Genomic DNA, 13704 nt, shown 5'->3' on the forward strand with positions numbered 1-13704 from the left:
CATAAATCCTATAAACTGCACATCCTCAGATGATGTTCCAGTTCAGCATGCTGTTTCCAATCTCTCATAAACATTAAACTGATGCAGCTTCAAAGATGGAAAAAAACCCCAATTTGCTTGATTTTCTCAAGAGCGGTCAAATGAAGTCAAGTGTTTAACAGACCACAGATTAATCAATTAGACTTTTAGGCATTTAGAAAATATGAATATCCTGTGTAATTTTCAGTTTTTACAGCCCAATAACTTTTTAAATAAGTTTTGCACTATTATAATGCACATCACAATTGCAATATGCTTGATTATTATATGAAAACGCCACAATCCTTACCATTTACAGTGATGAAGCTTAGTTTTATTTCATTCCTTAAGCACTTCAATTGCTCACTCACTGGGTGCCCTCCACCTGACACACACACAAGTGGTGAAAACAAGTGTTAATATCACCTGAATTGCTCAGACCTTTGAAAACACAAGTCCCCTTTTATGCAATATGACCCATATTTTTGTGCATGTGTCACCTATTGCTTGCGAATACAGTAATACATTTCATAGATAGACACCTGCATGCTCAGACGCCATCACTTCACTATAAATGGTTTCGCTCATTCTGTTGTTGAGAGATTGTCTGCGTTGCCATAGAGTTCTTTCTTTCCCAATATCTTGCCTGCGTCATCCCTTTGGATTTGTTTGACTGTTCTGACTGCATAACTGTTGCCAGCATTAAGCCTACTTGACTCTTATTCCCCTCCACGTTGTAGATTCAGTGCTTGGGTGTTATCTCTGAACCATCAGGGCTTTCTGTGACTTTGAAATAAATGTCTCACCTTTTCTATGATGGTGAACGCTCTGGGGCTCAAAGATCTGGGGACTAGAGGAGTAGTAGTTTGACATTTTGGGAGTATGCCTATCTGCTTCTTTGTAAAAAGATAAATGCCTGTACTATAATTATGAACTTACTCCCAGCTAGTCTATTAATTTAAAACAGCTCACTACAAGGACTGGAAACAGGGAAACAACAAAGTCAATTAATCATGTCATCAGCTTTTTAAAGGAAACAATATCATCTGTAAGCACCACTAAAGCTCACTAATTGATATGTTACTATTTGTTGCTTCATATTTACCACATTAGCTTAACTTAACAGAGAGTGGTTATCACTTTCTTATCTAACTCATACGGCTATCAAAGTTACATGTACATAACTCTTTTCTGCTGCTAACGCTGATACTGGGCGCTTAAAACATAAACTCTTTTGTGACCTAGGCATTGTTTGCACCCTCGTTTAATACATAAAGTATAATGTGTTTGTGTGAATATATTATAAATTATTACATTAATGTCAAATACATTCTGGACCACAGCTAATCCAGCAAGGTACTGAAACAGACTCAACTGTACGTGGAGGCCTATCTTGTGTTTTATCTAGAGCCCATGTAGAGAAGTGGACAGAAATCGGCCAATAAAAAAAAACAAATGAACTCTCCCACCCACTGACGGATGTGTACGCTCCCCCAGTAGGAAAGAAACAGTAATATGCTCAGAGTAAACACTTGCTATCAGTGGGCTGTCTCCGCTGTAGTTTTGGCTGACTTTAGTGGGCATTCATCAGAGTTTGGCATGTGTCCTGACCTCCAACACAGTCTTGTCAGTTACACCTCCCACGCTGTCACGCCCACAGAGATGTGCCCAGTCACACCAGCCCATGATATCTCCACAAGTCTTTCCCACGAAACCACAGACTCTTAGCCCACCATTTTCTATCTGAATGACCAGTGAAGCGTCATTACTGCCTTATCACTTCCTGCAGGCTTATGCTTCACCTAGCTGAACACCACATGTTGTAAATCCTGCATGTCACAGAGATCATAAACAATCCGAGTTCCTGCAGTATGGATACACTGGCTGTAGAACAGGTATCCAGATGTTGTGTCTCATCACAGTCAGAGGTCCATATATCTAACCTATTTTTAGGCAGTGCCTCTATTTTCAAGTGTAAGTCATCGCAGCGTGTAGGCGTCTCTGTGGTTCCTCGTTTTTCCAGAAGGCTTTCATCTCTGTCTACACTCAGTCTCTCTCCTCAACCTTCCTCTCAGTCTAAACGCTGACGTGACTCAAAGAGTTAGACATTTTTCAGTTCGTTCAATGAAAGATGCCAAACGCTGCTTTGGTCAGGGGTGAAGTGAAACTAATCTGTCAAGGGGATGTACGGGATTCTGCGTGTTGGTGGTGGTGGGCTGGGGAAAAAGAGAGAGAACAAGGTCATAGGTTAAATACTCCGCCATAAACCTTAATCTTCATCTGCATCTCGATGTCATAATTTGGAAGGAAATATTCAAAATATATGAGAATTTCAAACTAATATTAAATACACTCTTAACATTCAAATGGTGTGGATGATGGTGGAAAGTAACATTTATTTTGCAGTACTATTTCTACCACTATTTCTACTTCACTACATTTCAGGGAAAAATATTTTGCATTTTCCTTTTATTATTCTCAAAGATACTGGTCAAATACTCTTGACCAGCAAAAGCAGGACATAGCTTCCTACACACTGCCGAATCAACAATGTATAAATATTTAATAAATATATTAGTCACAGGAGCCATTTTTCAGTGAGTACTTTTACTTTTGATAAATGAAGTAGATTTTACTGGAAATGTTTAAACATAAATAGGATTTTGAAGGCAGGATTCTTAAGTAAAGGATTTGAGATGCATACGCCCTCCCCCAGAAAGGAATCCAAACAAACAAACTAATGATGAAATCTGAATACACTATTCAGACCATTTAAACAGATAATTCTTAAGAAAGGCAGCTTGTTTATGTATTATCTTTGGCTTTTCCTAACATTTACACAATTTAATGGATGAGACATTCAATGAAGTAATTTTCCTCACAATGTTTTCCACAATAGTTTAGATTTTTATATTCAGACAAAGCATCCCCCCCACACACACACACACACATTATTTGAATCCTCTCACACCTATTTCACACTGTGTATTTTAGCACTTTTAATATATAAAAAGTAATATATATATATATTTAGTATTTATGATTAATATATATTTTTACAGTTTCAAGCTTTAACACATGCCTTGTGCGGACAGTCATACATTCCCATTCCACACTTCTACAACTATAAAGAAAGCCAGACGCTTTTATCCTCCCATCATACCTCTGGTTCTCTCAGGCCACTTCACACTTACATTCATTACTCACTGAGTCCCCTGGCGGCCAGACTGGGAATAGCAAAATGAGGAACACACCATAAACCTGTAAAATAGCCTTGTGGATGCCATAAATTTGAGCTGGAATTAATACACGAGTTTAGATAATGGAATATAACTTAATGTTTTATATGACTTTTAAATCCAGTTTTTACTGGTTTTGAATTACCAGTATACGGAATGAATTGGCCTACTTGCTTCGGATCATATTAAAAACAAAATTATATATATATATGTATTTTTTTTCAAATGAATGACAGTTTAATAAAATTAAGAATATTTGCCGGACAATTAAACTTTTATTAGACCGGAAACGGCCGAGTCTTGGCTCGAGTGTGTGGACGAAATATTTGTCCGATGATGGAAACTCAGCTCAGGAATGCGTTCTTTCCCCACAGTGTGTGCGTCTCGGATGTTACTGTGACTGGCTGTGAGGTAAGACAACAAGGCGGTCCCTCTCCCTCCTGCAGCCACCCCATTGGTCCACACTGGACCTCAGGAATGTCCTTAAACTGTTTAAATAGCTCTTGCGTCGGAGGGGTAAGTCAGAAGAATAAGTCAAAGCATCGGAATAAATCCCGGACAGGAGCTCAGATTCTGCAAACTATCTACCTAAAACGAATGAGCTTCATCAAGAGCTAAAGAGAAACGGGATAAATAATCGGACTTTTTTCTCCTTCTTCAGTCAATTTCCAGAGGGATTTTTTTTTTTTTAATTTGAAGGTTTGTAGAATATTTTTATGATAATCCTTATTTATCAATGAGAACTTGTTGCTCGTGTCCCATAACGTGTAGTGTTTTATGTTTGTGTCTTATTCTTTGTTACAACAGAGATAACTTGAGATTTCGAGATGATGCTGTGTGGCATCTTTTTGCTGTTGATGCTTTGGAGTTGTGAAGGCGCAAGATTGACAGGTAAAGAGTGGGAAATGTTTGTTAATGGTCTTTTTACCTGTAAAACGTTATTAGCCGTTATATATGTTTAAAGTAATCATTCCTATAAGGTCTTGAACTGTTTCTCTGCCAAGTAATTATGAGCTCAGGAATATTAAATAATATTCTATTAGGGAAGTTATATTATTCCTCTGCTGTTTTGCTGTCACGAGCTGTATTGTCCTGCTAAATATATCATAGCTTTGTTTTTTTGGATTTCCATGCACACTGTCATTATGAGAGAAAAAAACTGAACAATGCTTTTTCTTTTCTTTGACCACAGAGACTCGGGATGATAACAGTGTGTATGACTTATTTGATCGAGCCCGGGTAAACAAGAGACACAACGGGGTGAGTCTGGTCAAAGGTGCTGATCCCTACAGCCCTGCATACAAGATCCTGAACGCAGACCTGATCCCCCCAGTCCCCGACAGCTCCCTCAGGGACCTCCTCGACTCCATCCAGGCTGAGAGGGGCTTCCTCCTCCTGGTCAACCTGAAGCAGTTCAAGAAAACCAGGGGCAGCATTCTGACCATTGAGAGGAACGACGGCTCCGGACCCATTTTCGAGATCATTTCCAACGGAAAGGCGAACACCCTTGATGTGGTCTACTCCACCATGAACCAGCAGCAGGTCGTGTCCATCGAGGATGCTGATTTGGCCACTGGACACTGGAAGAACATCACGCTGTTCGCTCAGGATGATCGGGTGCAGCTTTTTGTCGGCTGTGAGGAGATCAATGTATCAGAGATAGATTTGCCAATCCATAAAGTGCTGTCCCAGGAGGTGGCAGACATTGCCAAGCTCAGGATTGGAAAGGGAGCTGTGAAGGACAGATTCATGGTAAGCTCTACAGTGTTTTAGCGCAGTCAAAAACCCAATTACGGCCTAATGATGTCTTAATAGATTTAAGTGTCTCTTAACTGGAATTTATTGTCCTTCAGGGAGTGCTTCAGAATGTGCGCTTTGTCTTTGGGACCACTCTTGATGCCATACTGAGAAATAAGGGATGCCAGAGTGGAGGTAAGTCTGAAAAATAGATCAAATATATGAGTGGCATTATATCAAAGGATACATATGGACTGCCACACTGTACTCCAGCAGACAGGAATTAATTTGTCTTCTCTTCACCCTCCCTCCCTCTGCAGCTGCCTTAACTGATGTCCTGACCCTGGACAACCCTGTCAATAACTCCAGCCCTGCCATTAGGACTGATTACACCGGCCACAAAGCCAAAGGTGAGACCTCTCCTCCTCAAAGAAACAAGTCTGTGTCTCTGTTCTACTGATCAGTTGTAAACTTTAAGAGCTGAAGTAATTTATTGGACTCTTCTCCGTTACACTCAGATCTGCAGTCTGTCTGTGGCTTCTCTTGTGAGGACATCGCCAGCATGTTTAAGGAGCTCAAGGGACTCGGTGTGGTTGTTAAACAGCTGTCGAATGAGCTCCGCAAAGTGGTAAGCTCCAAAGGCCATCAGGGTCTGCTCTTTGTCATCATTCACTCCCACCTTTCCTCTCCGTCTCTCCCTCTGCATCCAGTTAACACATTCCCAGTGCGTAGCCACTTGTCGCTGTAATGTCAGTCCCTGGCCAAATCCTTAATGAGACCCATGTGAATACACAAATACGTCTGGCTGTCGCTTGCATTTGCACTGCTTCGCTAGAGTCGAGCAATGTCTTAATCACGGTGTTGGTCAGTGATTCATTTGTATTGGAACTTTGGCAAAGTGAAAGTTTTCCATCCTCCATCCTAAGTAACCCCCGTCTCTCTCGCTTTCTCCCTCTCGCAGTCTAAAGACAGCTCGCTGCTGAGAAATGAAACGAGGATCCACAGTGGAATTTGCTTCCACAACGGCATTGTGTACAAGGACAAAGATGAGTGGACGGTGGATGGCTGCACCGAGTGCACCTGCCAGGTGAGCATCATTACACCTGCTGGAATGAAACTTTAAAAAAAAAAAAGCCACGAATCTGCTGAGGAAAGACATAGCTGTGTGTTTGAACGAAGTGATAATAGTGTTTGATTTAGTGCCTCCCTGTATAATCACTTAAACACTTCTCAGCTATCAACCCCTCCAGCAACATCTAGTGAAGGCTGTTCAAGTGTTGTGTAATTAGTTAGGTGTTAGTGGGAGAGATGTGGTGAGAACTATGTTTTCTATCAACACAGCAACGAGTGTCATGTCCCTGATGAAGATCACTCACTGTCAAATATTGCAACTAGGCTTGGAACAGTACCAGCAAAGCCTGTATTTCTTTCTGTTACTAGTCAGCTCACTCATTATACATGTAATAATTCGACTATCCCTCTATTCAGAAATCTGCTACTGTGTGTCGCAAAATTTCCTGCCCTCTGATCCCGTGTGCCAACGCCACCGTGCTCGACGGAGAGTGCTGCCCTCGCTGTGAAACATGTAAGCTTCTTTTTTTTTTCATTTTTCACAACTTTCCTCTGACTTTCTTCATTTCCTCCTTGATACCTTTCCCCCAAAAGTAACGACCCCCATACGTTATGTCTTCCCACCTATAGCAGGCAACTTTACAGCGGACGGTTGGTCCCCCTGGTCTGAATGGACGCATTGTTCAGTGACTTGTGGTCGGGGCATCCAGCAGCGCGGACGCTCCTGTGACCGTATCAACAGCAACTGTGAGGGCACCTCTGTCCAGACCCGTGACTGCTACCCCCAGGAATGTGACAGACGCTGTAAGTCACTCAGCATTCTCAACACAGGGACTGTGACAATAAATATTCTCAGTTTGTGGGCGTGATGAATTAATTGTGTATGTGTTGCTCACAGTCAAACAGGATGGCGGTTGGAGCCACTGGTCTCCCTGGTCTTCGTGCTCTGTGACCTGTGGTGAGGGGGTCATCACCCGGATACGCCTCTGCAACTCCCCCACACCCCAGATGGGTGGCAGTGACTGCCAGGGAGAAGGACGTCAAACCGAAATCTGCCACAAGTCCCCTTGTCCTAGTGAGTTGAACTTCAGTAGCAAAGTATATACAGGATGGTAGAGTGTGCAAGTTCAGGGAAACACACTCAATGTTGTCGTCATGATACTTTTTAGTCAATGGAGGTTGGGGACCCTGGTCACCATGGGACACCTGCACTGTTACCTGTGGTGGGGGAATCCAGACCCGAAAACGTCTCTGCTCCGACCCCGTCCCCAAACATGGAGGAAAGGATTGCGTTGGTGATGCAGCTATGTCTCACGTGTGCAACAAACAGGACTGCCCTGTCGGTAAGCATTTAAGATTCAATAGAGAGTAAAGAAATAAATCATTTTTCACAACAAATCACCTTTTTAAAGTACCAATTGTTTTTCTCCACAGATGGCTGTCTCTCCAACCCATGCTTCTCTGGCACAAAGTGCATCAGCTTCCCTGATGGCTCTTTCAAGTGTGGCAAGTGTCCACTTGGTTACACTGGGAACGGCATCGCCTGCAAAGACATTGATGAGTGTAAAGAGGTCCCTGACACTTGCCATACACATAACGGAGTCCATCGCTGTGAGAATACCGTGCCTGGTTACAACTGTCTGCCCTGCCCTGCACGTTTCTCTGGTCCCCAGCCATTTGGAAGAGGAGTTGAACAGGCAACTGCTAAAAAACAGGTTTGTGTACTTACATACTCGCTGTGGTTATGGATAGTAGGCTAGCTGCTTGCATGTTTTTTAATTCTCTGTAATTTTCTTTAGGTTTGCAAACCCCGTAACCCTTGCCAGGATGGTAGCCACGACTGCAATAAAAATGCAAACTGCATCTACTTGGGCGTCTTCTCTGAATCAATGTTCCGCTGTGAGTGCAAGCCAGGGTATGCAGGGAATGGCCGTATTTGCGGAGAGGACAGTGACCTGGATGGATGGCCCAACATTAACTTGGTGTGTGTGGAGAACGCCACCTACCATTGCAAGAAGGTAGCCAGACCCCACATGAACAGAAACACAAAAGGCCGTTTTTACCCATCTGGACTCTATCATTGTGATGATTACCTCCTTAACCGCTCCTTTGTTCCTTTATAGGATAACTGCCCCAACCTTCCCAACTCTGGCCAGGAAGATCATGACAAAGATGGCCTGGGTGATGAATGTGACCATGATGATGACAATGATGGGATCCCCGATGATAGGGTGAGTCATTGCTGCAGTTTATTTTAGCCCCAAAGTGTGCTTCCCCCGGAGACCAGACATAGCAATCAGCAGCACCCGTCCTTCCTTTGGGCAATAGGAATGTAAAGTCTCTGTGTTTGTATGCTTTCACCGGAGAGTGGAAAGCCAGTAGCATAGGAATAGTGTAATGTAATTTCAGCATAATGTCAGAAGTGAGGACAAGATGGCTTGCTGCCCATAATTCTTATTGTGGATTTGGAAAGTTGGGCAAGAAAAATGCTGTGGTAAAAATTACCAGCTTGCTTGCAGTGGAATATCACATTCCAGCTAAAGTTAGAGCAATAGAAAGTCTTGAAAAGCAAAGTTTTGCTCCTATAAATATTATCTCTTTAAGCAATGAGCCATTTTAATAATTTTATTGTGCTTTTCATTGTGTCTATGAATTTAGGACAACTGTCCAAGAGTGTACAACCCTGCCCAGTATGACACAGACAGAGATGACGTGGGCGACCGCTGTGACAACTGTGTGTTCGAGGCTAACACTGACCAAACTGACACGGACAACAATGGAGAGGGTGACGCCTGTGCTGTTGACATTGATGGTGATGGTAAGTAATTTCTCCTCCAGATTTCTTTCAAATTATCTTTATTGCCTTTCCTTAGACTTGAAAAGCATTTTCTCAGTTCTGAAGGCTAAGATAAGCATGTTTTGACTCAACAGGCATTCTGAACGAGAATGACAACTGCCCGTATGTTTACAACGTGGACCAGAGAGATAGCGACAGGGACGGGGTGGGAGACCACTGTGACAACTGCCCTCTGGAGCACAACCCTGATCAGGTAACATCATCTTTCCTGCCATCCTGTGTGATATAGCTTGATCTGTCATGCTACTATGTAGAAGTGCAAACAATATCAAGGCCACAAATTGCACCTGCTTTAATGAAAGAGAGGAATGTGACAGTTTGAGGAAAAAACTAGTGCAACGCTCCCTCTTCCCCTCTCTATTCATCCATCTTTGGAACCAATATGAAATGTGTAATTTTGCTGAAGTGCAAAGACTGGACACTGGACACTTGTCTGAAGGGACATCGCTTGCATACCTGAAAACAAGGGGCTACATTTAAATCATGTGTAGCACCTCTCATATTAAGGCTGGTGAAAAACAGTGAAGGCAGTTACTTGATGTGAGGACAAGAGTCTTATAGTGTGAGAGTCAGTGTTTAAGGAATCTCATCATAAAGGAATTCTGTTCTCCTACAGATCGACTCTGACTCAGATCGCGTAGGAGACAAGTGCGACAACAACCAGGACATTGATGAGGACGGTCACCAGAACAACTTGGACAACTGCCCCTACATAGCCAACGCCAACCAGGCCGACCACGACAAGGATGGCAAGGGTGACGCCTGCGACCACGATGACGACAACGACGGCATTCCTGATGACAAAGACAACTGCAGACTGGCCTTCAACCCTGATCAGGTGGACTCTGATGGTGAGTCAGTCTCTTAATTTCATGTCAGATGTGGTTGGGTTCAGAAACACTTGTGCCATTTGTTAGACAAATAGTGTCTCACTTAGTTGGATATCCTTCAGGTTTAGTTTTATAGCTCCTTATCCAGAGTTTTCATCTTTTTGATTTCCGTGTCTGTCCTTTCCCCTCAGGTGATGGCCGTGGTGATGTGTGCAAAGACGATTTTGACCAAGATAATGTTCTGGACATCTACGACGTGTGCCCGGAGAACTTTGCCATCAGTGAAACAGACTTCCGCAGATTCCAAATGGTTCCACTGGACCCCAAGGGCACCTCCCAGATTGACCCCAACTGGGTGGTCCGGCATCAGGGCAAGGAGTTGGTGCAGACTGTCAACTGTGATCCTGGCATTGCTGTTGGTAAGTAACACACAGACAGACATCTCGCTCTAAGTACATGCTCACAAAGTGGTAGCGAACCAGTTGAAAACCATCTCTTGTCTTAATTCAGGTTACGATGAGTTCAGCGCTGTGGATTTCAGTGGAACTTTCTTCATCAACACGGACAGAGATGATGACTACGCCGGATTTGTGTTTGGCTACCAGTCCAGCTCCCGCTTCTACACGGTGATGTGGAAACAGATCACACAGACCTACTGGTCTCACACGCCCACAAGAGCTCAAGGCTACTCTGGACTGTCAATCAAAGCGGTCAACTCCACCACTGGGCCTGGTGAGCATCTAAGGAACGCCCTGTGGCACACTGGAGACACCCCAGGACAGGTGAGAGAGATTCATTGACTCAGGATTCGAGACACAATTTATCACAATTTTTGCCACTTTTCTCATTTTAACCATTGTGATTCATCCTTTTTTAGGTGCGCACTCTGTGGCACGACCCCAAGAACATTGGCTGGAAGGACTTCACCGCTTACAGATGGCATCTGACCCACAGACCCAAGACTGGACTCATTAGGTGAGTTTGAGTACAGGCACGTCCTTTCATTCAATTACAAATCTGCATAATTTATATTGAAATGGCAATGAGCTCATGTGATTATGCTGTCTTTTCCAGAGTGGTCATGTATGAAGGAAAGAGAATCATGGCCGATTCCGGAAACATCTACGACAAGACGTACGCTGGAGGGCGACTAGGCTTGTACGTGTTCTCTCAGGAGATGGTTTACTTCTCAGACCTCAAATACGAATGCAGAGGTAAGCACATATGCGATGGTTCAATCCTTTAAAAAGAATGCGTTCATCGCCTTAGACTTTATTTGTAACAAATTTTCTGTCTTTCATTTCTTTCAGATACATAATTGGACCACAGTGCCCTACAGACAGAACCAGTATGTCAGTATGAATATATTATACAAGACCTGGATCGATATCTTTTTTAACTTTTTCTTTTGAGAAATGCACATTGGAGGAATGAAGAGCAAGTGAGCTAAAATGAGGTAAACTGACCTCAGGACTCTAAGCCAAACAAATATTCAATGATGAATCTGCACCAAACTCAAATTGTGAGCACAGCTGCTCAGAAGAAATTGGCCCTCTCACTTTGTTGCTCTGATCTACGTTGAAAGGGGGGGGGGGGGCACATTTTATTGCTTTGCACACCTGAACTGTTGTCGGTTTGGAGGTATTCCTCTGTGGATGAGGGACCAAAGGGAAGAGCTTATTTTTAGTCATTTTTTAAAATATTTTCGAGCATTAATATACATCTGCTGTGGACTCAGAGACACTTGTGTTAGTATGAAGAAAGCAGTGGGAGAACTTTCTTAGGCTGGGGTAAATATACCCCTTGAAGGAACCGTTGAGGGACTGTGGACAGTATGGATTGACTGTTACTATCAAAGAGAGTGAATGTTGTTTATGTGTTTATGCATGTGTGCCATCCAACGAGCATAGTTATGAAGACAACCGCGTCAAATGTTTTATTTTTATTTCTTGTAATGACCCCTCACCCCACTTTAATGCAGACCTGTGTATACGAGGTCCTGTATTTAGCAGAGGCTTAGGGCTGGCCCAAAACATTCGTCTTCTCAGGAAAGAGCACTAGAACAAACGAGGAGAGCACAAAATTCAGGACAGCACAGGGCCCAAAGCAGACACACTGAACACTGCTTTGGAACAGTAATTATTAGCAAATATTATGTTAATATCTCTAATTTTTACTGAATGTGTCATAGGGACGCAAACAGTGATGGGCCAGTCTATTTCCTGCAATGAGTAAACCATTGTAAGTATGTTTGTATTTACATATTCATCTTAAAGGCTTTAATTTTTGCTCATCTCTGCATCTTGCCATCGAAAAAAAAAAAATCAGCAACCTATTCCAATCAACTGAACTCAATATCAGCCAAGGGCAAGATATAATATTAAATCTGACCAACACAGTAAAAAAATAAAAGATAGGCATCACTTACGGTATCTCTGAATATTCTGCTTCTGCACAGTGTGCATGACTGGTGTGCCTGAGCTTGTGTGTACATTTCTGAAAAGGGAAAATCAAAGGAAATCCTTTATGTACAAATATTACCTCATTAATTCTTTTTGTATTGAGGCCAGCAATACACAAGAATCACTTGTCTTAGCAACAGAGTATAAATAGGTTGGTTTCTTTGTTTTTTTTTTTAGCAAGACTTTAGTATCATTTATATGCTGTATATAAGATATTTTTGTAGCGAAAGAAGCCCAAACAGGAACATAAAGGATTAAAGAAATGTTGTCTCGATTATGTTGTGCTATATGTATTTCCTGTGCATTTTTTGGATAAATTATTATGTTTGTTTTATGTTGAGGTTATTTCATTTGTGTAGATATATGCTATTTAAATAATTTATCTAGAAGCGTAGCCTCATATGGAAGCGTTTCTGTCTGTATAAACTTATTTGCACACTGACATGAGGATGTCTTTGGTATTTGTTTTTTTTTTTTTGTAAGTGTCTTTTTTTAATTATTAGTGAAGCTTTTCAATAAACTTTGTACTATAGTTTCTACAGAAAGTGCTGTTTATACTCCTACCTGGTATTTTGTAATGTCAAGTGAACAATAAAGACTTCAGGAAAAAAAACTTATCTTGTTTGATTAGTGTCTTTTTGGGCAAATAAACAGTTAAATGGTCAATTGAAGAGCTCATGTTTTTTTCTCAGTGATTTTTGGACTCCATATCTCCTTTGACTGAGGTCTTCTTCCTAGAAAACCAAAGGGAGCCGGGCCATGCTGTGTCAAGCGACTGGAATCCATTAGTTGAGTCGAGTGAAGCCTCGGAGAAAGGGAGTATCCTCGGGAGTCGACAGCAGGAAAACTCGACATGAAGTATAACCCTCGTAAACAGCACATCCACACAGATCTGATTACACATTACACAGGCATCTCCTTACACCTTCAAACAACAAAACTCCACGTGAGAGATAGACATATGGAATTTTGCACCGAACTGGGGAAGTGAACTTAAATTATGACTGTGGTCCGCTCCAGCCAGTGAGAGTGTACATTTAAAATTCCATGCTGTAAGGCCCTGCACCAGTATATCATCAGAAAACAGAACTCAGACTGCTAAGTGAGATCTTTCACAGGGCCAGAAAGAGCTGTAATCTAAGGCACCAGTGAGGGTCGCGCCAGAAAACCCAGACAGTCTCAGTGTGCCGCAGGTCTCTTTACATTAGAAGTGACCTCATTCTTCCCATACTGAGCTCACTGTGTTTCCATTACCCCAAATGAGCAGTATATCTCCCCCACTGAAAATATATTGTATCAATTATATAGATGGTATTTGTAAAATGGACAACAATGCTACATGTGCTGCATATGTGCCTATGAAATTATTGCAAATGTATTAAATTAGTAAAGAATTACGTATGAATTATGCAGTCAGTCTGAAAGGTGTTTGTGTGTGCTCTTGTGCTGAGGTGTTTGTTAAGATTCCCTGACAGATAGCGCTGCAGGTT

General features: G+C 42.2%; 1 protein-coding gene across 1 annotated transcript; it reads left to right on the top strand.

Annotated features, from left to right (window-relative positions):
• Positions 1-3937: 3937 nt before the first annotated feature.
• Positions 3938-12488, top strand: LOC139211535 (thrombospondin-1-like). Its single transcript, XM_070841750.1, has 22 exons — positions 3938-3956; positions 4065-4148; positions 4450-5009; positions 5111-5189; positions 5315-5404; positions 5513-5622; positions 5956-6081; positions 6483-6579; positions 6696-6869; positions 6964-7140; positions 7235-7408; positions 7500-7780; positions 7865-8083; positions 8189-8296; positions 8724-8883; positions 8997-9115; positions 9539-9773; positions 9944-10171; positions 10263-10534; positions 10630-10727; positions 10827-10966; positions 11063-12488. Exons 2-22 carry the CDS (start codon positions 4085-4087, stop codon positions 11068-11070), a joined length of 3519 nt encoding a protein of 1172 aa, XP_070697851.1. The 5' UTR covers positions 3938-3956; positions 4065-4084; the 3' UTR covers positions 11071-12488.
• Positions 12489-13704: the final 1216 nt, after the last annotated feature.

Source organism: Pempheris klunzingeri, chromosome 13 (genome assembly GCF_042242105.1).
Source record: "Pempheris klunzingeri isolate RE-2024b chromosome 13, fPemKlu1.hap1, whole genome shotgun sequence".
NCBI classification, from domain to species: domain Eukaryota; kingdom Metazoa; phylum Chordata; class Actinopteri; order Acropomatiformes; family Pempheridae; genus Pempheris; species Pempheris klunzingeri.